This window comes from Struthio camelus, chromosome 5, assembly GCF_040807025.1.
Source record: "Struthio camelus isolate bStrCam1 chromosome 5, bStrCam1.hap1, whole genome shotgun sequence".
Classification (NCBI taxonomy): Eukaryota; Metazoa; Chordata; class Aves; order Struthioniformes; family Struthionidae; genus Struthio; species Struthio camelus.
The window spans coordinates 81,274,677-81,301,842 of NC_090946.1; the positions used below are offsets into that span (position 1 = coordinate 81,274,677).

General features: G+C 44.9%; 2 protein-coding genes and 1 long non-coding RNA gene across 3 annotated transcripts in view; 2 read left to right on the top strand and 1 right to left on the bottom strand.

The window, feature by feature from the left end:
* Positions 1 to 8,830, top strand: part of POLE2 (DNA polymerase epsilon 2, accessory subunit) — a 21,245-nt gene extending 12,415 nt beyond the window's left edge. Inside the window, exons 10-19 of the mRNA XM_068947615.1 lie at positions 108 to 180; positions 778 to 950; positions 3,125 to 3,214; positions 3,407 to 3,461; positions 4,675 to 4,734; positions 4,836 to 4,913; positions 5,385 to 5,493; positions 7,319 to 7,495; positions 7,704 to 7,771; positions 8,689 to 8,830. Coding sequence (XP_068803716.1) covers positions 108 to 180; positions 778 to 950; positions 3,125 to 3,214; positions 3,407 to 3,461; positions 4,675 to 4,734; positions 4,836 to 4,913; positions 5,385 to 5,493; positions 7,319 to 7,495; positions 7,704 to 7,771; positions 8,689 to 8,707 — 902 coding nt within the window. The 3' untranslated portion in view covers positions 8,708 to 8,830. The remainder of the gene's footprint in view (positions 1 to 107; positions 181 to 777; positions 951 to 3,124; positions 3,215 to 3,406; positions 3,462 to 4,674; positions 4,735 to 4,835; positions 4,914 to 5,384; positions 5,494 to 7,318; positions 7,496 to 7,703; positions 7,772 to 8,688) is intronic.
* LOC138067562 (uncharacterized) lies at positions 3,499 to 11,564 on the bottom strand. The gene is made up of 3 exons (XR_011141744.1): positions 11,495 to 11,564; positions 7,889 to 7,936; positions 3,499 to 6,904 (listed from the first exon to the last, which is right to left on the bottom strand). It is a non-coding gene; the product is annotated as an uncharacterized lncRNA (long non-coding RNA).
* On the top strand, positions 10,516 to 26,257 carry DNAAF2 (dynein axonemal assembly factor 2). The gene is made up of 3 exons (XM_068947614.1): positions 10,516 to 12,260; positions 22,308 to 22,454; positions 24,866 to 26,257. The coding sequence occupies exons 1-3, from the start codon at positions 10,656 to 10,658 to the stop codon at positions 25,436 to 25,438; spliced, it is 2,325 nt and encodes a 774-aa protein (XP_068803715.1). The 5' UTR covers positions 10,516 to 10,655; the 3' UTR covers positions 25,439 to 26,257.
* The last annotated feature ends 909 nt before the right edge of the window (positions 26,258 to 27,166 follow it).

Consider the following 27,166-nt stretch of genomic DNA (forward strand, 5'->3'; position numbering starts at 1 on the left):
CTAGCTAGGCTAGCTGTGTAGCACAGCTGCCAACTCTCTGACTAATGTCTAGGACATGATGTTATTAGAAAAACTAAAGGGCGTTTTGTTGTTGAAAAATGTCTTAGGTTGGTATGAAGATGAAGTTTTTCATGTGAACGCTTTTGGATTTCCACCTACTGAGCCTTCTGCTACGACTAGGTATAAACCTAACTTCTGTTAGCCTCGCTCTATGTATTTTGTTATGACTTTCAAATAATAGCATTTTAAAAAATAATTTCAGTGACATTAAATATGCTATTCTTTCGCCTCACCAGACGCTTCAAAATAAATATAATGCTAAGAAGACAAGCAGTGCTGTGCGCTTGTTGGTCCACTTGGCCTGTAGCTAAAGCCCATACGCTTAGCAGAAAAACCCTCCCAAAGGCCGTTGGGTTCTGCGTATTATTGATAATTGTGATATACGCCATTCTGAGTTGCAAGACTGGGGTAACTATTACATGGGAATAAGCAACAGGGATGAATGTGTTGTTCAAGGAATGGATATGGGAGAGAACTCAGGATAACTACTACCCTGACGTGATCTGTTAAATTATGGCAGGGCAGCACTTGTGTTTTATATCGGGATGACTGCCATTTCTATTCATTGGTTTCTCCATGAAACACCAAATGATTATTGATACCATCTGAGCTATCTTTCATAATAATAATAATCAACATTGTTCAAATGAGTCATAATCAAAGCCAGTAATGATTTGGGGAGCAAACAGAGTTAACCTAAATATTTTAATAACGTAGAGCCTACTATGGAAACGTAAACTTCTTTGGAGGGCCGTTTTCAGCCTCAGTAAAGGCTTCTGCAAAACTAAAACAGCTGGAGGATGAAAATGAAGATGCCATGTTTGTATTTGTTTCCGATGTATGGCTGGACCAAGCAGAAGTACTGGAAAAGCTTCATACAATGTTTGCAGGTGGGTGGGAACTGCTCTGAGTCCTGTTTTAGAGAACATTTAAACAGTTTAACTTGACCTTATTCCTTGGCAACACTGAAGAGCGGAGCTGACGAATACAGCAATGCAGTCAGATGGCTAAGGGCTGCCAGGGGTTTGCCGTCCTCACCCCCTGCTGTGGCTGTGTTCCAGTCACCTCCCCAGCATGGGCTGGGAAGTTTGACCCCATGGTGAGCCAATTCAATGAACCATCCCAGTAGAAAACCAATTACCTTGTTGGAGAATTAACCTCATGCTGGTTTAGCTTTCTGAACTGTTCATCACGTGGTCGCTCACATGAGCACCGCTGTCCATGCAGGGAAAGCTGGAGAGTGTAGGATTGAGAGCAAGACTGCTCCTTTTAGCAGCAGCTAAGCGTTAGGCCAACTTTATTGTCAAACTGTGACCTAACTGTGCTCTCTTGTGAGATAATGGCTTGTGTGCCTTTCACATATTTTTTAATAAAAAAGTCAGGCAACAATTTTCAAGAGTCCTGGTGTTACTGTGTTGTATGTTTTGGATGAACTTTTGTTTTGAGAAAGCTACAGTAAGCCCAGCTGTTGCATTTTTTTATAGGACCTCACTGAACCCAAGCCCAAAACCACGGAAGTCTCACTCTTTTAGTGATAGCTATTGCATTTCATGGCTGCTATTATATTTCCTTTGGATCGCTCTGTAACAGTTTTTAAAATTGGGTTATATTATATTTTTGCAAACTGACACTTCCTTTTCATAAATCAGTTAGTACTATATTGTTTTGGACGGTAGCCATTTTATGTGATGTGACAAGAATGTTTCACTTGTTTATGAAACTTCTTCCTAGGCTTGGTTTAAAGAAAACTTCTTTCTTCATTAGAGATCAGCACTCTCTCTTGAATGCTTTCTGGTTTTACCAATGAAAACATGTTGTGATTCATTCCTAAAATATGAGCTGATTCTTCCACACATCATTACATTGGTAATGTTGACAGCATTTGGATTGCAAGCATCCGTGAGATCTGTGAATTGCTTCTTTGTATTCCAGAATACTTGGAACAGCTTGTCCTGTCTGTCTTAGGTAAAAGTGTGAGAGGGTGTCTGCTTTAAAAAGAAAACAAACAAAAACCCTAAAATTTAGGGTGGGAAAATGCTACTCACTTAAAGAAAATTGGACACAAATTATCACACTAGTAGAGAAGTTCCAAAACCTATTCTCTCTCTTGACAAAAGTTGGCAAGATCCTTGAAACAAACTGAACCTGACCTAAGATTGCATATGTTGAAGTAGCAAAGAGACCTTGGTTGGTGAGGTTAGTATACTAAATTGAACTGGCAAGGATGTGCTTATTACATTTACTATGCCAAGACAGTTTTTTTTTTTTTTATAGACAAGTAATAAATTTTGAAATTTAGACTAAAAATAATAGCTGAGAGTAATAGCAAGGAAAAGGAACACGGAGTAGCCATTTGTCTGGTATAAATAATTCCGTCCTATTTGTCAAGTGAACTGAAAAACAGTGAAGTAAATCTAAGTCTGGGACAGCATATTAGGGAATGTAACTTGGAGCATGAGATGGATGCCTGAGTAAATGTTTTTATGTTTGTTTTAGAGATGGGGATTGGGTTTCTCTTTTTACTTTGTGCTGTAAAGCATGTGCTTAGTAGTATTTTGAGGCTTCATCAGATTCTTAAAATGCTCAGGCAACTCCAGTTACTGTTGCTTTATAATCCTAAAGAGCGAATGGAATGTTAGAAGAGCCCTTGAACTGGAATAATGGATGGAGTTTAATAATAATCCCACTTGCTACCCACTTGCTATTTTTCTCTTTAAGGAAAGAGAGTGTTTTTAAATTATATTATTTATTATAATTGTACTTGGTATAATGGTATGACCGGGTCAGTAGTTAGTTGGATACACGCAGACAACGTTGTTGGAACTGGGCCTGTAGCTGTTCCTACGGATAACGGAGGGCTCCCTGGGAGTGAGATTTGTGCATTGCCATCATCCTTTTAAAGCTAACTAAAGCCTATATGAAGAAAATAGTTCAGCTGTATTAATAGCAGCAGAGCTTGAAGTGCTGTTCTAGTTTCTGCCCTTCATGAAATGGACTGGAGGCTGAATGATGAAAGATACCGAAGTGGATGGATGTTACACTCACAGATACTCTGTTTTTCCAGGTTATTCCTCTGCACCTCCAACCTGCTTTTTCTTTTGTGGAAATTTTTCATCTGCACCATATGGAAAAAGTCAAATTCAGTCACTGAAAGGTAGGAAAGTCTTTGTAGTCAGACACATACGGTATATTAAAATAGTGATGGCAAAAAAGTTTGAGAGCAGAAAACAAACCCATGTTTTCTGAGTAACACATTTTTGATGTATTAAAATACACAGGTGATTCATATAATGTGTTTATTGTCTAACCAGGTGTTGTATCATACATTTTTTTTTTCTGACTCTAGGTTCTTTGAAGGCACTTGCAGATATAATATGTGAATATCCCAGCATTCATAAAAGGTACACAGCAAAGTGCTATGAAATGGGAAAATTGTCTATGTTGTGGAAAGCTTTAATTGAGTTACTTTAAGAAACAAACAGATCTCATGTTTCCCAACTATCGTGAGCCAGCTATGATCAGATATCAAGCTAGTCTTGTAGCAGACCCATAAGATTATTTTGGGAGCAGTATCAGTCTTTGATGATATCTAGAATAGCTTGGTAATGCAAGGAGCTGTTGAGTGAGCAAAGGTGAAGCTGTCCATCTCTGAAGCATTTTCCATGTGTGTTATACATGGCCCCTGATTCCCCAAAAGTGCTATTTAGGTGAGCCTTTGTTTTTCTGCAGCTCCCTTGAAATCAACAGGTTCTACCTGTACAGTGCTCCTTTATAAAATAATGTTGAAGTGTTCATGCTACTAGGAGCAACTACAGGCTTTCAAACTGTAGCAGGCCCAGAGAATGTCATGTGGAACGCTGACCAGACGCGGAGCCATCTCTTTCTACCTTCCCACGATTGCATACACAGTTCTCCACAGCCGTTAGTTTAGCCGCTTAGTAACCAAAGCAATGTAATCTTGCAAAGGAATCTTATATTCGACCCTTCTTGCATCCCTGCTCTGTGGAAGCTCCATTGCAGGCCTAGAGGACTATACCATTCCTATAGGAGTCTGACTGTATGAAGGAAAGACAAACAGGGAGACAGCCTGGCTTATCCTTTCTGGCTTCTGACGCTGCCAATTCATAATGGTAGGTCCTAAGCAGAGCTCGTTAATAAAATGGGCCCCTGAAGCAGGAATGGCCAACCCATGGCTCTTGAATTCTTTGTGAGCTATAAGCAAGCGTGTCTCCTGGGCCGATCCTTTGTCGTGTGTCACGGCGGGGCTCTCTTGGTGTACGCTGCTGGATAATCTGGGTTCCATGTATGGGATCACGGAGCCCGTTACCACTGAGTCACGAGCCAAGCTGCACTTTTGGTCCTCCTCTCTTCCCACAGTCAGTCTTCCTTTCACGGTGAGCAGTTTCTAGGGTTCCTCCACCTCTTTAGTGAGGAATGAATATGTATCTTATGCTTTAGTTGTGATTTATGTGGTTCAAATGTTAGGAAGAACTCTCATCCCTGCTCCAGAATGGGTTATTTACATGCATCTGTGGAGTAATGGCAGTATCTGACCTATATTTGGATACTTCTAGAATTGTTTTAAATTAAAGCGATACATCAAACTTTTTACAGTAGCCGATTTGTGTTTGTTCCTGGCCCTGAAGACCCTGGTCCTGGCTCTATTTTACCACGGTCAGTTTGCTACACTATTCTTTTCAAATTTTGAGATACTGAGTTAAATAGGTAAAGAAGATAAGAGTCTTAGCTGCTTTATCTGTTGCTGTTTATTTTAGACCTCCTCTGGCTGAAAATATCACTCATGAATTCAGACAGTTGGTGCCATTTTCATTTTTCACCACAAATCCTTGCAGGTAACAGTCTAACGTGCTGCTATCGTTCTTGCTTTTTTACCGAATGACTAATTTGTGTGTAAATGTAGTGGTCTTAAAATTTCTAAATTATTTTAATTCCTCACTTGCATTAATTGTAACTAGTTTTAAATACATTAATACATGAATACATTAGTGATGGAAGTTCATATATACTTTTCTGTTTTAATTTACTGTGAAATAAAATAGTCCATGCATATACTTTTAATAAGATGGTTTGGAAGCAGTGCTAAAAGTTTAATAAAAGAGCATAAAAAAAAAACGCTCAAGTGCATCATGCTTTTCCTGAATCTGGAAGGAATGAATGGAAGATGGGGAAGTAGTATTTTAATTGAAAGGTATTTTTTCATTTGGCTGTAAATTAGAGGGAGAAGATCAACTTTCTAATACAGATCGTCATCTTGTCAGTGTTTCATTCCAATTCGTTTAACTTCATTAATGTTTGCCATTTAGGATTCAATATTGCACGCAAGAAATAATTATCTTTCGTGAAGATTTGGTAAACAAAATGTGCAGAAACTGTGTCCGCTTCCCTAGCAGCAACATGGATATTCCTAACCATGTAAGTGAGTTGCGTTCAGCACTTCTTGCTAAGATCTCTTTGACTTTTTCTGTTGAACAGCTGATCTGAATTTAGGGTGCTCTGGGCTGCGTACTGCTTTGCGAAGCCTTGTAAGAGTAACCAAGTTTGAGAAAAGAATCGTAAAGACAGATTTAGAAATGTAGTATTATTACTTTCATTTACATCTTCATAGTAAAATGACTGAAACCGTGATACTGATTGATGGTGTCGAGTCATTCTGATTGTCCCACTGTAGGCGCCCTTGAACTCAGAACTTCCGCGCGGCTGACTGTTGGTGTGTTTGCATCAGCAATGAACATTGTGCAAGAAATATTGATTCCTAAAAGGAAGGTTTAGCACAAATTACCTTTTGAGTCTTGATCAATTAACCAGTGACATTTGCAGTAAAGCAGCACGTCACTTTTTTGAAAGGTCGTCTGCTTCCTCTGACTTCTGACTTGAAGTCTTAAGCCTGCTTTTGATTCATCTCCGCAGCACTTTGAGTTATGATGCCAGTTAATGAATGCACAGCAGGAGTTGATAGGACTTACTGATATAATTGAATCAGAGTGATTCGGGCAGTAGTGGCTTATTGCAGTGACCGAGTCTCCTTTTATTTGTTTTATGGCTTATTTTTGACTTGGTAACTTCCTCTTAACTCTTTCTTCCTTGTCTCTATCAGAGGAGTGCTGCTTTTTTTGTGAGTGTGGGAAGCCCATCGGTGGGTACTGATGCACCTGTCCTCTGTGTGCATGGGTTCGCACACGTGCATGTACACACCAGAAACCTTCACTGCGGTACTCAGACAGGAGTTCCTTTCTCATGTTAGGAGGGGAAGGAATCATGAAGGAAACTTAGAATTACTTATTGCAACACTTATTTTCCAGTATCTGCAGCTAGAGATATTGGGCTACTTTTGCATGCTTGCCTTTTCCTCTGCCTTTTCTGCCTATATCGTTAATTATTTAATTATACCATCAGATAAAAAGATGAATGGGAGAGGAATTAATGATGTCTTTAGGCCTCCTACAGGGCTAGTGGAATAACTGGGCGTATGCTTTGTACATCATTGTCTTTTCAACAGTAGACCTTTTCACCAAGTTGCTGTAGTGATTTTTCACCCTTTTGGGGAAATGGGACCCATTTGCACCTACATGATTGATTAGAGATAATAAAGTTTTCAAGGGGCCTGAGCAGAGAGCTTCAGAGAGCCAAGATACCTTGGCTGGAATCTGCTGGATGAAGGGAGTTTCCAGGGGCTGGCTGGTGTTGGGAGCAGGGCAGCTCCCCAGAATAGCAGCCAAGGGAATGGAAAGAGTTAGGGAATCAGAAGCCCCAGTCCAGGGAAAAAGCTGTGTTTAAGCGTGGATCTTGTAGTGAAGTGGTATTGTGAGGAAATAGAACAGAAGCCCTGAGAAAGAAAACACAAAATAAAACTTAGAGCAGTGTTGGTACTTCCTGGGTTTGAGGAACAGGCAAACAGATTCTGTGGTTTGTTGGCGAGTGATCAATGGAAGAGCTGTGATATAATTTATTCAGATGTCCATTATGTGAAATACAAAATTGGGACCTTAAAATAGTGCCTGTTAGGTTGCAGAAAGGACTTTGTATAAGAAACAAACAGTAGTTGACTGTTGCAGGACAGCTGCTGCTTTACTCCAAAAATCATTAACAATCCCGAAGGAGGGAAATGCATTAAAAATATTGATATCTCCAGGAACGACGCTTCTTTATTAACAGGGCATTGGTATCTGCAGTTGTGGCAGGAATGAGTTTGGCTTGTAGAAGATGGTTCAAACTAACTTAATGTATTTTTATCTTGCAGTTTGTAAAGACTATATTATCACAAGGACATCTGACGCCACTTCCGCTTTATGTTAGCCCTGTGTACTGGGCCTATGACTACTCCTTGAGGGTGTATCCTGTGCCAGATATGCTCGTGATTGCAGACAAATATGACCCATTCACTGTCACCAATACTGACTGCCTTTGCATAAATCCTGTAAGATTTTCTTATGCTTTACCAAAATAAGATTGTACTGGATTTCTATAAACAGCATCTAATTTACAGAGTGGAGTTATTTAAATTTAAATATTAGGAAAATTAGTGAGTGGTCAGCTGCCAAAGGGAGTGCAGCCTCACTGAAGTGTGTCTTTCACTATTTGTATGGTATTTTCCTTATACAAGTATGATGTGTTTTTCTTTACAGGGTTCATTTCCAAGAAGCGGATTTTCATTCAAGGTGTTCTACCCCTCCAACAAGACAGTTGAAGACAGGTAAATATGTTCAGCTTCTTGTTTAAAGGAAATATCGTTTTATTTGCTGACTTTCTAATTCTCGGGAGGGACACAGAAAATCAGTTACATAAACAGAGTGAATGTTCTGTTGCCTACCATAGGCTGTTACGCTTCATACATATGCAGTGTAAGAAGTCCAGATGCCTAGAATTAATAAGTTTAGAAATAATAAATTAGATATAATAAATAATACATTTAGAAATTGCAGTCAAATAATAACATGATGAGACGCATGATCCAAAAATCCAAAAGTAAAAGGAATGATTTAATGTAGTATATGCTGTTCAACGACTGGAGACCCCACTGGGAAACAAATTTGAGGAAATTCTGGAGGAAATGTTTGTTACTTGGGTTAATCACGCTTAGGGACAGTGCTTGGTTAATTTTATGATTATAGTCAAGCCAACAAGACACTTTCGTGCTTTGATATCTGTGCTAATTCATTCCAGCTGTGGTGTTCCAATGGTTGGAAAAAAAGACCAACTGCCGCACAAATAAAAAGTATCAAAGGGCTTACGACCGTGATGAAAATTTGCCTCAGTTTGTTATCATCACGGTGGAACCCAATGGGAAACGTGCAAATTTATCTTGTCTGTCTCTCTGATTCAATTTCATGCCTCCTGTTGTAGAAGCTTTGTTTTTCCTAAATGGGTAAATAACCCCCCAATATAAGGGAATTGATAATAGATACTGATCATACCCATGTGCCCATTACTGGAATATAGAAAATATCATACCATAAGGCTTTGCCTTGGTATTTAAGATAAAGTCTTAAATAAGTCTTTAAATAGCTTTAAAAAAGTCAAGTCTTTCATATATATCAAGAAATGGAATCGCGTTATTTATTGTGTACTATTTTTAAAAAACTAAATATTGTTTTTGTTTGGTATTTTCAGCAAGCTCCAGGGTCTCTGAATTTCTGCAAGACTGCAAAAAAAGAATGAAGCGTTTGTGAAGTTACTGTAGTACTCATTTTAGATGGATTGATTTTATTATGTATTACTGACTGTTCAGAATAAATGTCAAAGCTAAAACTGGTATATTTTGTAAATAAATAAACTTTTACAGGAAAATATGCTGGTAGTAGCTTTTTAGATAAAATATAGAGTGGCAGGGAAGATTGATTTGAACAACGTAATAGAACGACGGCAACTGAGAACCAAATGCATATATATCAAATAGGAAATATCTTTTTTTTTTTTTTTTTTAAGAAGTTGATAGAATTTTCTTTTTCACCATGCTGAGTCAAACTGATAGCTAGTTGTCTACAGGAGACACTGGAAAAGCGGGCTAGGATTTTGCTTTGGAAAGGTTTAGAGAAGACGAGTGAGGTGTTGATTACTGATGGCAGTTCAGTCTGTTCAGTCTGCACGGACAAAGTGGGGAGAAGCAAAACTTAAGAGGAAAAAGGACGGAGTCCTTTAAAACTTCGGCGAAAGGCTGGAAAGAGAGCTGCCGTTCTCTGAAAATCACGCTGAAGGAGCAAGCAGACAGGGAGGAAGGAATCAGACCATGACAGCGCTACCTTCCGCTTGGCTCACGCCGCAGAGCGGCCTCGCGGCGTGCGAACGCGATTGCTGCCTGATGAAACGAGGCAAAAAGCTGATGCAGCCACTTGCGGGCATTCAGGTCACGGGACCAGACGCGCGCTACTCCCAAGCCAGCACCTGAAACGCGTACGGTATAGACGCAGGATCCTCAGCAGCAGCTGCTTTCTTTCACAGACCGTGCCTCCCGCGCTGGCATCGAGGTGCCCGTGTGCTGGGGGCAGAGAGCGCGGTGCGGGAAGAGGAGGGCAGGGAGACGGGGCCTCCGGAGGGGCCCCCTGGGCTGCGGTGAAAGCCGGATACAAGAGGTAGAAGGTGAACTGGCGAGGGTCAAAAATTAAACTGTAGGAGACTGTGCCCCCCCATCTGAACATACTCCCCTGCGGCCACCCAGGACTGGAAGGCGAACGGACAAGCAACGTCTGGAGCATTTAGGTGCTTAAGAGAAGAGACTTGAGCATGCCTGAGCCCTAACAAGACTTAGAGGGGGGAAGAGAGGTGAAAACGAGAGCTCGGAGGTGAGGAAGGAAGAGGAGCTGCGGTCGCAGCCGCGAGCGGCGGTCGCGTATCTCGGCGCTGCGGTTGTGCAGTCAGCCCGCGGAGCAGGCTGGCCCCGAGAGCCGGGGCACGCTGGAGAAGCGTGTAATGCTGAGCGGGGAGCGAGGCGGGGGGAGCCCAGGGGACTGCTACGGCAGGAGATCACCCATGGCGAGATGCAGCGTGCAGAGCACCGACCTCGCCGAGGAAAGAGGAGAAGATGAGGGAAACCTACACCCACCCCTGGGCGAGAGGGCGAGGAGGGAGCAAGAAGCCGTGGAGGCCAAAGGAGAAGGGAGGACAGCACAGAGGAGGCCGGGGGGGGGGGGGGGGAGGCGCCATCTTGTTTGGCGTCTCCACAGCAACGCGCGCGGCCTGGGTGGGGGGGAGGCGCCATCTTGTTTGGCGTCTCCACAGCAACGCGCGCGGCCTAGAGGGGGAGGCGCCATCTTGTTTGGCGTCTCCACAGCAACGCGCGCGGCCTAGAGGGGGGAGGCGCCATCTTGTTTGGCGTCTCCACAGCAACGCGCGCGGCCTAGAGGGGGGAGGCGCCATCTTGTTTGGCGTCTCCACAGCAACGCGCGCGGCCTAGAGGGGGGAGGCGCCATCTTGTTTGGCGTCTCCACAGCAACGCGCGCGGCCTAGAGGGGGGAGGCGCCATCTTGTTTGGCGTCTCCACAGCAACGCGCGCGGCCTAGAGGGGGGAGGCGCCATCTTGTTTGGCGTCTCCACAGCAACGCGCGGCGCCGGGCCGGGCCGGGCCAGGCCGCAGCGCGGCCATGGCGGGCGCGGAGCGACTGGAGGACCTGGATCTCAGCGCCGAGGAAGTGGAGCGACTCCAACAGGCCTTCCGCGACGAGCAGTTCCGGGCGCTGCTCGCCGAATACGCGGCGGAGGTGGCCGACCCGAAGCAGCGGCGGCTGTACGAGGAGGAGGTGGCGGCCCTGGAGCGGCAGCGCGGCGTGGAGGTGCGCTTCATCCACCCCACGGCGGGCTACGTGTTGCGCACCAGCCAGGCCGGCACCCGCCGCTGCTACCTCAACGTCTGCAGCAACCCGCACCTGGACCGGCCGCAGCCCCGCGCCGAGCCCGGCGGCGTCCGCTGGGCCCTGCCCTACAGCCTGGCGCCGGGCCGCGAGGAGCTGGGCCGCGGTGGCCGCCGCTGCCTGGTCTACGACGTGGTTTTCCACCCGGAGGCGCTGCGCCTGGCCGCCCGCAGCGCCCGCTTCCGCCGCCTGCTCAGCGACACGGCGCTGGAGGCGGTGGAGCGCCGCTTCGCCGTGCAGCTCGACCGGGCCAACGCCGCCGTCCTCCGCGGCGCCAAGTACAAGGGCGTCCCGCAGGCGCCCGTCATCCGCAGCCCGCTGCCCGGCGGCCCCCCGCCGCCGCCCGACGACGACGACGGCGGCGGCGGCTGCCCGCTACCGCCCTTCCCCTACCCCTGCCCCGCCGCCGCCCCTCCCCCGCCGCCGCCCGCCGACCCCGCAACCGCCGCCCCGCCCGCCGGCCCCACCACGCCGCGCTGGAGCCTCCGCCACCGCTCCTACGTGGACCTGCAGGACTACCGGTACTGCCGCGACGCGGCGCCCAGCCCCGTGCCCCGCGAGCTGGTGCTGACCGTGGAGCTGCCGCTGCTGCGCTCCGCCGCGCAGGCCGCGCTGGAGATCCGCGACCGCCAGCTGCGCCTCGACTCGCAGCGGCCCGCCTACCGCCTGCGCCTGCGCCTACCCTACGCCGTGGACGAGAGCCGCGGGCGCGCCGCCTTCAACAAGGCCAAGCGGCAGCTCGTGGTCACGCTGCCCGTGGTGTCGCCGCCCGCGGCGGGGGAGTGGCGGGGAGAGGCCGAGCCCGCCGCTACCGGGACGGAGGGGCCGGGCGAGCCGCCCGGCGGCGCGGCGCGGAACACGTGCGGCCCCGGGGAGCCCACCCAGCGCCCCGTTCCTGCTGCCGGCGGCGGCCCCGAGCCCGGCGGCTCTGGCGAGGACCCCCCTGCCGGGCCCCCTGAGAGCCTGGCCCTGCCGGCAGCCCCCGGGGGCATGGCTCTCGCCCCGGGCTGTGCCACCGGGAGCCCCGGGGCTGCCCTGTGCCCTCCCTTCCACTGCCGCCAGGATGAGGCCTCCGTCACTGTGCTGCTGCAGGTGCCCGGCATCCTGCCGCAGAGCCTCAGCGGCGACCTGGGCGCCAACCACTATCACCTCCGCTTCTCCAGCCCTGCTGGCTCCTATGCCCTCTTCCTACAGTTTCCTCCGGCCAACAGGCTGGCTTCCCCGGAGACCAGCATTGACGTGTCTGCCCACAACGCTGCTATCGTGCTCACCAAGGCCCCCGGCAGCACCGGGCCCTGGGAGAAGCTCTGCTTCGGCCTCGACGCCTCTGCGCTGCAGGTAACTGCCCCAAAGCGGTGGGGTGTGGGTGTCACGCTCCCAGGAATGTCACGGCTTCGCTGAAGTACGTGACTTCCGCTGGTTGCGTTTGTTTGTGAACAATAATCTCGGGGAAGGTATTAGGTTATCGGTCCAAGTTCAAAACAAGTTGGTAGTGACAGAAATTGCTTCCTTCAGAGAGCCCTTACTGGACTAAGTGGAACGACCTCATTAGGGCTGGCCTTTTCCCAGCGGTGCAAAGGTCCTGTCACAGAGCTGGGGTTGGAAAGACTTCCGCCTTCTGAGCGGGCTTTTCTAGGAAAATTTCGACGATGAGGGAAAACAGGGCCTGTCCTACATACTTAGCTCTAGTCCTGTAGGCTGTGTGAATGACTGTCTTGGACATGCAGTGTGTTCACATGGAAAAAAAGCAGATGTTTATAGTACAAGTACATGTACAGCTTCTTGAAATGCAGGCCTGTGAGTGGAATATACCCCTCTCCCCGTCTTCCAGGACAGAGTTCCCATTTTACAGCTGGAGAAACACCTATTAGTTCAACCGCAGTAATACAGAAAGGAGCAGTTGCGAACGGTCAGCTGTTGATTGCCGTTTTGTTGGGCTAGTTCTTCGTTCTCTCCTCTTACCGGTCTGAATATGATTCTAGTTCAGATGTTTTGTTATTTTATGGGTCATTAGGCCGTGAATACTCCATCTGACGTGAAGAGTTTGGCACACATACTGCATCTGGCTAGCAGTGCTTAGTGAGAGTTGGCAGTTTCCCCACAAAGAGATGCTCGCGTCGAGGCACTCTTCCTGTGAAGAAGCACTCACAGAGGTTTTGTGGAGAACTACGTTATTGTGTAGCTCAGTGCTTCAGACAGCTTATCACGAACAGCGATTAGGACAGCATAACTCTTGTGCAACTTTTCAGCCCTGCGAGCGATAAAATCCTTTCTAGTTTGGATTGCATACCATGACAGTGGAAGTCCAGAAAATTGGGTAGCTTAAAGTACATCTACTGGGATGGTGGCTTGCAGGATGGTAATTGCTCCAATCCTAGAATTAGAAAACGCTGTATAATCCTGAAGGAGATGTTTGCATCCAGTTAGTATATGTGCAGCTGAATCTTCGCTTTATTTCTCATTTAGCAGGCCTAGGTAAAGGCTACCTACCTTTTCTGTGATAGCAGCTCCTCTGAAGGAGGAGCTGATTGCTTCAGGTAAGTACCGCAGATGAAGAGAGAGTATTGAGAGCCACCTACCTACACTGAACTGTTTGGAAAGCGTTTTCCTTCACTTTTACTGAAGCAAGAGTTCGCAGGTCTGTGTGAGTGGCACTGTGAAACATGCAGCATTATTGGTAATTGGTGTGACCGAGTACGGGGTGCTGCTGCAGTGTCAAACCAGTCACCGTGCAACCTATTGCCTATTCTCTGTAGAGGCACAGCAGGCATGTATGTATAGGAAGTAAAAGCATTTTAACTGCTTTTTCCTTCTCTTAATGTGCATCATGGTGCACGTCTGTGCTTTCTCGTTGTTTTACAGCACACAGGCCTACACATATGCAGGATTAACAGTCGCGTTACCAGAGGGTCTAATGACCTGCTCCAGTTTCTCAGAGTTTGGCAGAAACAGTAATGTAGTGACAGTGCAGTGGTTTTGAGACATCATTGTCATACTCTGTTTCATTAGCATTTATCATTCTGAATTGTTGTAGCAAAGTTCTACGTTTTTAAGGAAAAAAGCAGCTTTCTGTGACTACATGGGAATATTGCTGAGGGCAGTGAATCCAGTTTGGGAAGAGGAAATTCTGCTGCATTATGCCCTCGATGGTGTGGCTGTGATTGATTACCATTTTTGCATCTTTCATCTCAATCTAATGATTAAGATGTTTGGTGTGTGCATTCATTGTTATGACTAGGGGAATGCCTTTTGATAGAAAGTTGATAAAAGGCCATCCAGTTATGAGATTTTAACCAATATTACCATTTTGTGAGTTAAAATCTTTAAATTTGCTGAACTTATATATTGCAAAATGTTTGGGCGGAGTAAGTGGAGGAGGAGATTGGGAACTCTTATTCCTTTAGGATGAATAGGAAATTCATTTATGTAGCAGACTAAAAAGATTGATTTCTTCTGGGGTGCAGTCCTTTTGGAGAACAGGCCTGCAAATTGAAGCAGTTAAGATAATCTGAAATCATTTGTTCTGTTTCCTTTTTTTTTAGCTGCTGTTTCCCAAAAGTGTCTGTGCCAGCACTGATAGATGCATTCTCTCGCAATGGAGTGAGAAAAATTAATATTTAATTAGAACTACTATTATATGCTGTCTTCTGTCTATTAACTATTTGCTCTCGACAGCTTGTCTTCTACTTTTATTATTTCTTGTATTTCTCTGCTGTAATTTCTGGTATTTTTCTGTTCTGAATCTATTTCTGTTGATCTGAGGTATACTTCCTGCATCCAGATCTACAAGGAGCTGCATCCGTCGCCAGTGTCCTAGGTGAACAGCAATTTTAATCTCCACCTCCAAAGTGCTCTGTTGTTCCCCTGTTTGTAATCTTTTCCCCCAGTAGCATCAGTAGAGGGTAGTGGACACTGTCTGAAGAAGAGGCAAGTATTTTTTTTATGGATATGAAATTCCTATTCTGAGATCTTCTGGGAAGTGGCTTCTTACTGGAGACCAAGAGAATTCTACATTTTTCAGACCTCTGGGAACAGAGTCCTTGCTGGGTTAGTTTCCTCAGAAATCTGCCCAGCGCCCTGATAGCTCTCGCCGCAGTGCTTGTTGTAATACTCTGTTATACTGCCTGTGTAATTGCCTCCCATTAACTTACCAAACGGCCAGGAAAATGCATTATGACAGTTGTTCACTGCATGAGCAGAATGCATGTCTTCAGCAGCCTTGTCCCTAGACCATGAGGTTGTGCAGAATACATCACTTGATTTTTATTGCCTCTGCGCCTGTGCCTGGATCAACATGTGCAATAACAGTGCCAGTGATTGCACGGTCCTGCCTTGCATGCTGGTGATGTTCCTCTTATCGCGCTAGCCTCTTTTCTCACTAGAAATTGGTCTAATACAGATATTGGTAGAAGAATGAGTTTAGATTGTGCTTAGGACGATATTCTGGAAATAGAATATCAAGGACTGATTTTGCTTTTTGTAAAGTTAGATACGTTTGAATCCCTATGCTGAAAAATGATATATCTAGAACTCAGTTTCGATAGGTGCTGAGCAGTCTGAATTCCCACTCAAGCGAAAACGAGTGCTTACATCCAGCAAATATTTACAGTGCAACAGTCGCTGTCCCCCCACCCCCAGACCTTTAATGTGCCATTGTAGATATCCCTTAATTTGATTGCTCTTGATTTCATTTTGTTTTTCCTACTTTCCCGTGCAATGGCAGCTCTCTGCTGACTCTGAGCCATAACTTTTTATCAGCGCCTGCAGCCACTGCTTCTCTTTCTTTTCGAGTAGTTCCGCTCCCTGGGCAATCCATAACATTTACCCACTTGCTATGGTGAGCAGAAGTCCCATAAAACTAAAATTTCCATAACTTGGACTTCCTGGGCCAGGGTCACTTATATTTCAGAGGCTTAAAAGTTATCTTTCGTTACTGGCCTTTCTCCTCAATCACTGTACCAGAGACTCCAAGAAGTTCATCTTTCTGCGAGCCTCATGGCTCTGGGTTTGTTGGCGGAAGAGAGACCCAGCACCTGAGAAAGGTCAGCTTCTCTGCCAGAATCACCTTCTGCTCTTTGCCTCAACAGAACCAGTGGTAGGGGTTGCTCCTTTATCGTAGTTTCTCCAGTAACGCTTTTCTCCCTTCCAGTTGTTTAAATCCTGAGAGCTCCGGCCTAGGAAGCTCCAGCATTAGAGTGTGACCATTTTAAGATAAAGTTTGAGGAGTAAATGATGAAAAATAATAGTTGGGAGTTAAATAGCCATTAATAAAATTTGTAAGCGTGCCAGGCAAGGTTTCTGAGAACAGTGTGTCCCAGAATATCCTGGCTTAAGGTAGAGCTGGAGCTGAGAAAGACTTAAATTATGCCTTCTTACAGCACAGCCTTCTAATGTTTGGTCTCTTGGGATTAAGTGCTCGACTCTTAATAGAAGTAAAAAACAGGCTTCTGTTGGGTGTATCTGGGCTTTACTGTACATTCTTCAGACTTGTAGGCTCAGTATGTGAAACACCTTTGGCAGATAATTAATTCTGCCTGCAGTTTTTGGGTCATGTGTGTTCATTTTCCTGTGATTAGAAAAAGACTGGCTAAAGTAATAACGGCAGTGCATTCAGCAGTCCCTTCCTGCTTCTGCCAATCCACACGCCTGCCTGCCCTTGCTTCTCAGTGGACTGAAATGAATTTATTCAAAGGATGTACACTTTTCTGTTTAGTGGTTGTGTCCTAGACTACTCCTCTTTGAGGGAGGGAATCACTGAGATTTATTTATTTTTAACAATATGAAAAGTATCATATGAAACATTCCTGATTAGCTGATGGTTTAGACTAAGCATATGTTTATTGTTTGTGAGACTTGCTTAAAATAGGTATTGCTCAGTGATACGAAAGCTTTGTTTAACTTTTGTATGAACACTGTCATCTTTATGGGGAATGTTTTAGAAGGCTGTATTACTGAGCATATGAAAGAATTGTGATTTTTGCTTGGCACGGCCACAAGAGCCTTGTGAAGGAGATCCTTTTGAATCTCTTGTTCCCTTTTTTCCTTCGGAAAGGAGCCAGTAAATAACACTGTTGCACTGTAACCTCTGTTGAGTGCTTACCTCTGTTGTCACTTGTTTTGTTTTCTAACCTGTGAACTCCCGTCTTCTGTTCTGGCAAAAGGTATGCTACGAGGCAGCTCCTCCAAGACAAACTGCAGCTACGGTTTGCCTGCTTACAGAAAGACCGTGGAACAGTATTACTTTTGGCTGCCTTTAGAACAGGGGGACCTGCAGCCTTTGTAACTAATCCCTCTTGTTATCTCATTAAACCTAGTGTTTGTCTTGTATAAAAGGTCCTTGAGTCACTCAAAACTGTGTGCAAGTGGATGGCTGTATGGAAGTGCCCCTCACTGTGTTGTCAGATCTGTTGCACGCAGGCAAGGCAGGCGAATGCACGCACTGAGAAATCCAGTGCTCCCCAGATACATTGGCTACTTGCCTGGCTGTAGAGAGGCCACATATTCCCTGGAAAAGAAGGCAGCTGTGAGCAAGCAGTGGGTGTCGGAGCTGTATTGCTCCCAGCAAAGATGAGGCGTGGAAAGAGGCCGCAGGCTCAGTGAACTCTCATGGGCACGCTGCCTGGAGGCCGTTCCGGGACGGTCCTGGCGCTTCATAATTTCAGAATTAGGACTCTTGTGGATAAATGTGTTTTTTGGTTTGAGCTTACCAAGCATGAAATTGGGAGAGCTGGGCTGGAAAGTGTAAGGTTCATTTACATCTTAAGCCTATTTCACCTTCCCGAAGCAAAATCGTACAGGAGAAGTGAATGGATGCTGCCGTATGCCCACAAAGTGCACTTGCTCGGATCCCACCTGAACGTGAGATCAGATGTGGTCTGGCTGGCTTTCCTGTTGCACTTAGATTTTTGCTATTACTTCCAAGCTATTTCGAGTTGTGCTACAAGCCTCCTTTGAACGTTTCAATCAATGTTTTAGTTTTCAACTTCTGAAATACTGTAAAGAGTTAATATACTTTGCTTAAAGGTCGCTTGGAGGATGATGGAGGTCACTTGGAAGATGATGCTAGAAACTAGGACTTTTGTGCTTAGTCCTACAAATGTTTATTTTTGGTTCAATCAATTCTGTGCTCAGTGTTTCAGGACTCTTGGCAAGTTTTGCTGGGAGGTCAGAGGAGGACAGGAAAGGAGAACAGAACAAACGTACTATTTGTTTGTTTGTTTTTTGAAGTAATCTCTTTTCCAAACTGCATTAAAAATCATAATTAGTTTGCTTTTGCTATAAAACAAACTAATTTCTGAATAGCCTTTAATTGGTAAATGCATTATGGGAATAATGTACGTGTACAGAACACAGTTTTGTCAGGAAACATTATTAACCTACTGATTAAGCTAGTCAAAGCCTCTTTTGAACTGTTTAATGTTTGCAGCCATGAATACCTTATGGAAGTTTTCACCTCAGTACAGTTACTGTAATTCCTACAACTTTCTCAGCTTCACGTTCTCCTGCTGAGCTGGTTTGCAGTGGGACTGCACAACCCGGAGGCCAGGAGATCTGTAGGTCTGAGTCCCTTTTCACACTGGCGTCATTTCACTGTAAAAGATATGCAAATAACGTAAGGCTGAAATCTGCCCTACTTTTAGGCTTGCTGCAGTCTGTGTGGGAGATTATTCTGGAGTGTAACTAAAGAGTTTGGATAAAGTTATGTAGCACAGACCGTTCAGTTGGGAAAGGTAGCCGTGGGGCGACCCTCCTCGCGCTGTGTCTGCTGCCTTTGCTGCAGCTACGCGCTCCCAGTGCCCTGCCGAATGTGTGCGCTATGAAGACGTTTTTGAATGATGAAGTGCTCTTAAAAACCAAAGTCGTTTCTGCTAACGTTTATGTTAATTTGATCTCAGTTTAGTCACAGGGAAAAATGAGTGTGTACCAAACAGCAGGAGACAGTATGTACGGGGAAAGATAAATTTAAATTCCAAGTTGCTAAGGGAGTATCATAAATATCAGGAAATAAACTGTTTAAAACTGAAGAATTATTTTAGAGGATCGCTTAAATCATTCTGTGGACGCTTGCCCTCTGCTGCTCTTCCAAACCAAAGTAAACAGGCTTTAAAACAAATTCCTGAATCATTTTTTGATACCATCTGCGGTAATATAAGTGCCTCGGTGTGTACTCAGTGTGACTGCAGAGTTTGACTTACAGTTGATGGCTGTCCGAAGGCGCTAATGACGATCGTGAGGTTGATACCAAACAGCACTGCTTGTGCGTGCAGCACACGATACCTTGATTTATGGCAGGCCACTAGGCACCGCTGTGATAAAACTTTAAATACTTATTACTTAAAATGTAAGTGTAGTGCTTTGGGAATACAGTGTCAAGTTGGTATCAAACCTGGTAAAACTGATTGATAGTAATTGGACAAAATGATATGAACATCGTCACAAACGGTTACTTTTTATCCTGTGCGTAAAATAATGATAAATAGACTTCCCATTCCATTTTACTTTTGTTAACAGTATGTGCTGCGAACAAAATAAATGATTTTGCTTTTAATCAGAAAAAAAACCTTGAGAAAGGTTTATTGGGCTTGTTGCCAAAGTGCAAAGTCGCGTTTGCGTTCAGGATAAACGGCCGTTGCTCTCTTCGGCTGGGCCGTCGTCCGCGCGGGCGGGCCCGGGAGGGGCGCCTCGGTCCTGGCGGCCTCTCCGTTCTGTTCGTTGCCCTCTCTGCCTCCGTCTGTGCAAGCCGTCTCCTGCTCTTTCACAAACGTTGCCACGCCGCTGTGTCCCCCTCCCTTGGGAGGGCGCGTATTGGAGCTGTTACAGAGCGCTCCCGGCGTCGCTGCGCGGTAGGTGTTGTGTCACGGCACAAGCTTCTCAGGCAGCGGCCTCTGCGAGGGATCGTGTGGTTAAAATCAATTCAGACAACGTGATCTAAGGAAGAAATTTGCTATATTTTGGCATACAGAAAACATGTCATTAACCGTTGTCTTTTAAGGCACCTCCGCTCCAGATTCCTGCACCTGTGATTTGGTTTAGCTGTAGCACTCCTTGTAGGCATTAACGATCCGGTACCGATGTTATTAAGAGCACAGATGCACGGTAGGGTAGTCCTTTTACAAGAGGCTCGCACTCTCTCTAGACAAAACAAATACACGTTCAGAAGAAAAATCGATCGTTATCCCCATTTTGTGCAGGAGAAACGGAGGCAAAGAGACTTGCTCACGGCAACAACAGTAGAGGAGAAGGCCGAGAACGGAGGCAAAGTTGCCGAGACCTAAAAAGCACTGTTGTTCCTTTTCCCAAGCTGGGTGTTGAGATGCGGAAATCTTGTAACAGTTATTTTGGAGGAAAAAACAATAACAAGCACAGGGCTTTCTTTGTCCTCGCTCAGAGTACGAGTCTCCAGCTTTTGGGAAAATGTTCGCTCCTTTGCACCGTGCTTTCGCTGTAAGAGCATGAACGCGTCAGCTGAGGCTGAATTACTGGCGTGCGATTTAAACTTCTCAGCTGAGCGAGGAGAGTTGTCTTTCTGGAGCTTTTGGCCGTCTTCGCTGCGCTTTGAGGGCAGGCTCCGTTTCGACCCGGCTCCGCAGCGCGCTGAAAGCAGGGCGGGCGGGAAGCTGAGCTGCTCTGCCTGTGACGTGTGCGGGCAAAATGATACTTGTGGAGGTGGAAAGGTGTCTCCTGCGCTGCCCGAGGCCTTGCCAGGGTGCAGCTCGTGGGAGCTGAAGGACCGCAGGGGCTCCCTGCCCGCGCCCTGCGCCTCAGTCCTTCGCTCTGGCACCCGCTGTGACGCTCCGCGGCGCTGGCGCGCGCCGCCACCACGGGGTGAGTGGCTCCGCGTGTCTCTCAAGCAGAGAAGCAAGCAAGAAAAAGGCCCGTAGGAGTATTTCTACAAGCCTGAAGCGCCAGGAAGCTGCCTCTGGCCGACAAGAAAGGAAGCAGCAGGAGGGAAAACATTCTTTAAGCTTTATATACAAAAATGCAAGTATTTCCGTTACTAGAAGGTTTTCTGTCAGGGTCACCGTGTCGCGTTTTGATCTTTTCACAAACTCTCCGCGCCTTACGTTGGATGTTTAGCTGGATTGTATTCTTTCTGGGTAGAAGATGAATCTAATCTTTTTGTCTTGAAAACTGGCATAAGTGTGTTATGACTTTCCATATTGTGATTTCTAATTTACATAGCGCAAAAATAGGAAGCCATTTTATTTTTCCCATACAGGGTTTTTTTTTTTTTTTTTTTTTTAAAGATGGCCGTTAAATTTTGTAGCCGAGACGCAGTGCAGCACGTGGATGTGCATAAGGCTACACCTGTAGGGGGCCAAAAATGTTCAGGTTTGCCTTTTTGCTTCTGAGTCCAAAAGATGTCAGAGAGAATTGTATTCAACTTTCACTGGCTGGACAAAAGAGTGCAACGGGAATGAGAGGTGTAATAGCATTACTTAAAGTAGGCTTACAATGTTTTTTCTACTATTGCTAATTAAACGGTTCCTTGCTAAACAGGAAATGTAATGCACAGAACATAAAGGTGTAGCACCCTAGGTTAGAGACTGAAGATCAGTCTTGCTGTGTTGAAGTCTGTCCTTAACCACAGCCTATAACCAGTGTTTTAGGAAGAACATAAAACAGGGCAAGCACTGTTTTTCTTAGAAACAGCTCCTCCGGGTTATATTTTAGGACCTTTAATACTTGCAACTGATTTAAATCTTCAAACCTGTAGCAACGTGTTTCACACCGTTTGTGAACTGCATATTAATAGCCTTAAAACATGTCCCAGTCTGTCATGTTTAACTGTGGATTACCCCTCCGTTTCTTTCAACTGGTATTTACTCTTGCCTAAATGAAGATGTGAGAAGCCTCCGCAGACGGATGTGAAACGGATATCGTCATGGATGTTTTATAGTCTTTGCTTTAGAAGGACTGATCTGGAAACCTGAGGATTCAAACGTACTAGAATTACCGTCCAATTGGATGTTTGCATTTTCCTAAAGTAGGAACTGAAACAAATCCATAAATGTAAAACTTCTCCCTGATTTTAAGAGAGGTGGAACGGGCCAGTGGAACAACGTTGTTGCAAATCCCTCCTCGGAGGGGATTCTAAATCTGTGCAATAATCCTGAATGGAGCGAGAAGCATCCTCTTAAGCGTTCTCCGTGTATGATGCAGATCCATACTTTTAATCAAAATGAGCTAAGCGCTGTTTTTCAAATTCACTTCACCTCATTACTTCCGAATGTCTAAATCTGTAACTAGAAGTGAGCATGCTGTGAAAGCTGCGATGTGAATCAGTGCTCTGTCTTTGTTTTCAGTGGGTTTCCTGCTGCAAAAGCACTGAAGTATGAAATACGAAAATAGGAAAAGATTTAACCTGGTCTGTCTTTTCTTTAGGAGAGATTGTTTGTCAGTGAAGAAAACGTTGATGGATTTCTAGGCACTGTTTTAAGCCCTTCCCTTTGCAGACAGTCAGTTCTGGAAAGTCAGCCATCAATTGAAGTACTTGATGTTACTGAGGACAGAAGTCAAATCAGGTTGCAGGTAAGGATCTCTTTGGCAGTAGCACATATTGCTGATTGATTTGCGGTACTTTAACAAGGCAGCATCAAATGTGACTGAAACAGCCTTGTTCCTGTTTTGTCTTGATTCAGCAGGGAAAACTGTAGAGGGGGGTAATTTGGGAGTATGTCGGGTTTTTAGAAACAGAGGTTCACATTTGTGCCATTAATGTGACCAATGGATTGAAACCACCTGTGTTTACCTGGAAAGATGGAGAGCTGTGATTCATTAAAGACAATGCTTTCTTCTTTCAGGAATACAGAATGCATCCACACACTAAATCCCTCACTGGCATTAAAACAAAAATAACTAAGTAACTAAGTAGTATCCGTCATTTGCCCTGGCAGCACTTGCGGTCCCTCTAGAGTGATGAGACCATGCTGCTAAGAAATCAGGGCAGTTGTCATCAGAACAAAACCAGAATTTTCTTGAAATGGGAATAAGTGGATAATCCAAGTCCTTCATATATACATGTTTGGGTTAGCCTATCGGAGCCCAAAGTCAAAAACTCCATTGCACAGATACTTTCGGTGGCAAGTGCAGGGTATCCAGAGCTTACCTGTAGGGCCCTGAGCTCAGGAAAGAGGGAGAGCGCCACGGAAACCGGTTGCTGGGAGCATGACATAGAAAGGGCTCGTTAAGATGGACGGGAGGGTGCTTAGTTAATCCCACAGTTTTACAAAGATGGAGGAAACCTTGAAGACTTTTGAAGAGTCAGATCTCTTTATGCTTATTCAGTGTGAACTTTTCAATACTTGGTGGTTTCCTATTGTGTAGATAATTAAATGTGGGACTGTTAACCTTAAACTCTGATCTCAGAATCACTGCTGGTTACGTTTAAGGCATCGTTCAGACTACCCTTCTTCCTCAGTCATCCTGTCTGTATAAAGCATATGAGGTAGCCTGTTTCTGGAGTCTGTCACAGGGTTAAAACTACTTCCCTGTACAACACAGGAAATTTAAAGACAAAGGTTAAAGAACTTGTCAAAAATCATTTGGAAAATTTGCACCAGTAGTAGAAACAGAAATGAGCTCTCTTGGCTCTTCATCTTCTATTTTAAAAGCAAGAATCTCTCTTGTTTATTGTTAAGTGCACGGGGACACAGCCACCGCAGTTTCTTTACTCCCTTTTGCTTGTCAGAAGCAAATAAAACATTGTTTTGGAAATGGGAAAATGTGAGGTAAAACCCCCAAATTGACTGGGATTTCTGATAGACACTGCATTAGAAATTTATTTAGAACTTTTCTCAACGGAAAGATAACACGCTGGGGCCATCGGGTTATATCTATGGTCATAAACTAGGGAGTGCAGATATAGTTACCACGTACACAGCCTCTTAGTTACCACGTACACAGCCTCTTGGAAAACAAGTTCACATGGAGCATGCTCTGGAGCTAAGCTAGAGGACTGTGGAGCTGACTCTAAAGGTAGCGGTTCCAGTCTTAACTTGAGTAACTTAACTTTTATAACTGGTGTGGACTGTACATAAAAAATTTAAAATTCAGATTGTTGGAGAGCATATTTGGATACTTTGGTAGCTAAGAAAGGGAAGGTAAAATATCTTCAATGGTTCATACTTCCACATGGGAGTGGAAGCTGAGTGTTCCACAGTGACTTCCACAGCTGAGCGTTGAGAAGGACTTGCTAGTATTTCATTCATTTCTTGTTGGAGTGAGCAGTGGCTCTGGGGTCAGAGACGGCTGGGTAAGTGGCAGAGCGACGCGGTCTCTGAATCCATGAATTGAGTCACTTCCCGATAGACCCCTTTCTGGTCCTGACAACCCGCTGATAGGGACTTGCGAATTACCTGCAAGTTTTTGCTGAAGCAATCAATAGCTGGCAGTGAAATTGGATTGCTGCTATTTAGACAGCACCCAGTTTCAGAGTTAATGCTTTCCTGAGGCAAACAGGAGCAATTCCTGGATTAACTCACTCACACAGATTGAGAAAGACAGCTCTCTTGCCCTTTAAACCTTTCACGAACGACAGGATGGTAGTTCTCCGTCCGAAGTGTAAGGTTAAAGTACGCTTCTTGCCATGTAAGTTTAGATCCTGCGGCTAATCCTGTAACCACAGAGTTGTGGAAAACAAGAGCCTGGGTGTGGTGACTTGCCTTTTTTCCACTGTTAATTGTGATATAACTGTGATCACTTGGCAGCTGCCCAGCAGCATTTCCTATTGCAGAGGAAACCCTCTGGAAGCAAACAACCTCCCTAACGCTCATTCCCATGTACATTACAAGATCAGGAAAACCTCAGGACCTTACTCACTTGGCTTTCTGGAAGTAGATGTTCGAGAAACAAGTCCTAGAAACAAGTGTCTTGGTACGTCTTTACGGCATTTTCGTGTGCTCAGTCAGTTTTAAATACAAAACAATTTGTTTTTGCAACAGTCACAGGAGGCAGCTCATTCTGAACAAGGTGAAAATGAACACACGGTTAACAGCCTAGGACGAGATCTTGCGGGAAAGACGGACGGCGCCGACCTCCAAACAAAGACAGAAACTAACTGTACTGCAGCTGACACAGCTGAAGAAGAACGTGCTACAGAAACCCACAACACTTCCACATCTTTTGTACCAGCTGAAACAATAGGAAAAGTAGGTTGTAGTTCACACCATTGTTTGCAGCTTGAACCTTCTGACACCAGTTTAGCAATTCCTGGCAAATCTAAGGGCAATGAACCAGATATAGACTCTGCTTTCACAATAGGCGAAACGGCCGTATCCTCGGAGTCGGAAAAACAAGCAGGCCCTCTTTCAGAAGGGCAGGCAAAAACGGAAGGGGGTGAAGTGGCCGCGTGCGCGGAGTCTGCACGTGCCAACCAGCGTAGTTCGGACTGCACACCAGCTTCCCCGGTTCTCCAAGAAGTGAACGCGGAGGACGGAAGTGTGCAGATCATTAGGGATCACACAACTCACTGTGCCGTCACTTTTCAGAATTCTTTGTTGTACGAATTGGACTAACTAACTTCAGTATTTTAGGATTTCCTTCTGTTGTTCAGTGCTTACTGTGACTTCCGTGGACTCATGGTTCAATGCTTGTTAGGGCTTCAGGGCTAAGAGTATTTAAACTGTCTCGTTTACATGTCAACTTAGAATACTTACTCTGTTACTAATTTTGAAGTTTATAGGTCTGAATTTTCTTTAATCACATTTATGGGCTGAAATGTTTACTTACAAGAAAAGAGTGATGCAGTTCAGTAGCTAACATTAGGTAAATTTGAGCTCCTGGAAAAAATGCATCTTTATGGTTTATAGAATTTCCTTAAGCTGTGTTGGTAAATTACATAGGCCATTTTTATATATACTTTTTTTTCTAATGATTCTCTCAGGAATTGCTGTATTTAGTCCACCTAGAAATAAGCAGTATTCATCACTTTTCAAAACATTCGCTTTGTGGTAACTGTAGGATTAGAGCGCCAGTGATTTTTAGCAATCAAATCAAATTTCTAATTACATGGAGAAGTTCTAATTAGGCTGCTAGAAATGATTGACACTTATACCATGTATTCTAGCCTAGTACATCACTTGAGCTACACAGTATCCAAATGTTCCCCAGTCTGTCTGTCAAAAGAAGAAATTCAGTTGCACAAAAAAACCTCATCTGTTCTTGTAAGCCTGGTACTAAGTATTTCCAGTTTGCAAAATAGGCTCTGTTTATCCAAACTGGACCTACCTTGCTAAACCAGGTGCTCATGAACTTCAGTGGGCTGGTTCATGTATCTCTGAAGTGCAATAACCAAAAGGATGTATCTAATAATAATAAACTTTCAGTTCTCTTTTCCACTGCTTCTGAAATAACTTCTGTTCTCTTTCAAGTTGTACGGGACAAAAATGTACTTTAGACGTTAAATCTAACTTGTTTCAAATCTGCCCTGGGATTTGACTCTTACAGTACGAGGCTAAATAATACAAGCGCTCATAACGGGGGTGGGGGTGGAGGTATGCAATGCAAGCTTCATTTTCTAAGTTCGGTCAGTGGAAGCCACAGCTGCCCAAAGCATCAGCCCTGCCCTTTATGCCAGCGCAACGCGGATCCAGCTGCAAGAGGAGCGCTCTGCGGGGTTAGGGTTAACCCAGCTCCCTGCCCTCTCACAGTTGCGCAGCTCTTTGTGGGAGGTATTAAGGGGCTGGCACAGCTTTTTTCCAGTAGTTGTGAAACTATAAAAATGTAGCAAGTAACAAAGCTTGTTGCTCAAAGACTGCACAAAAACAGGGCAGTTGTTAAATTACCCAAGGAAAAGAAGCATTTTATCATGGCATATTCAAAATGAACATCTGTGAGTAGAGTATTTTATAAAACCTGTCTCCCTTTCCCTCTCTCTTCTCTTGACTATTTAACCACTGGATTTACAACCCATAATGTAGGTGACAAACAGTGGAAAAAAAAAAGGACAGCTTTGCTACATGCCCTTCCCTATTTTATCTAACTAAACAAGAAATTTTTCCCCCTCCAAATCCTGTCAGCCCCTTCAGTGTAGTTTAGTGTTTGCTTTACTTCTGTTCCACAAAAAGCTTTTTTAACATGCCACTGCTCCAATTTTGCTTTGGCGTGGTGTCAGTAAAACAGATTGTACCATTACACTTAGCCCAGGCTAATAAGCGGTTCATGTCAACAAACGGCATTGCTTCGCGTTGCTCATGGCTTTCAGCGCCGCTTCAGCATAGTTCCATTACACAGCAGTATTTTTA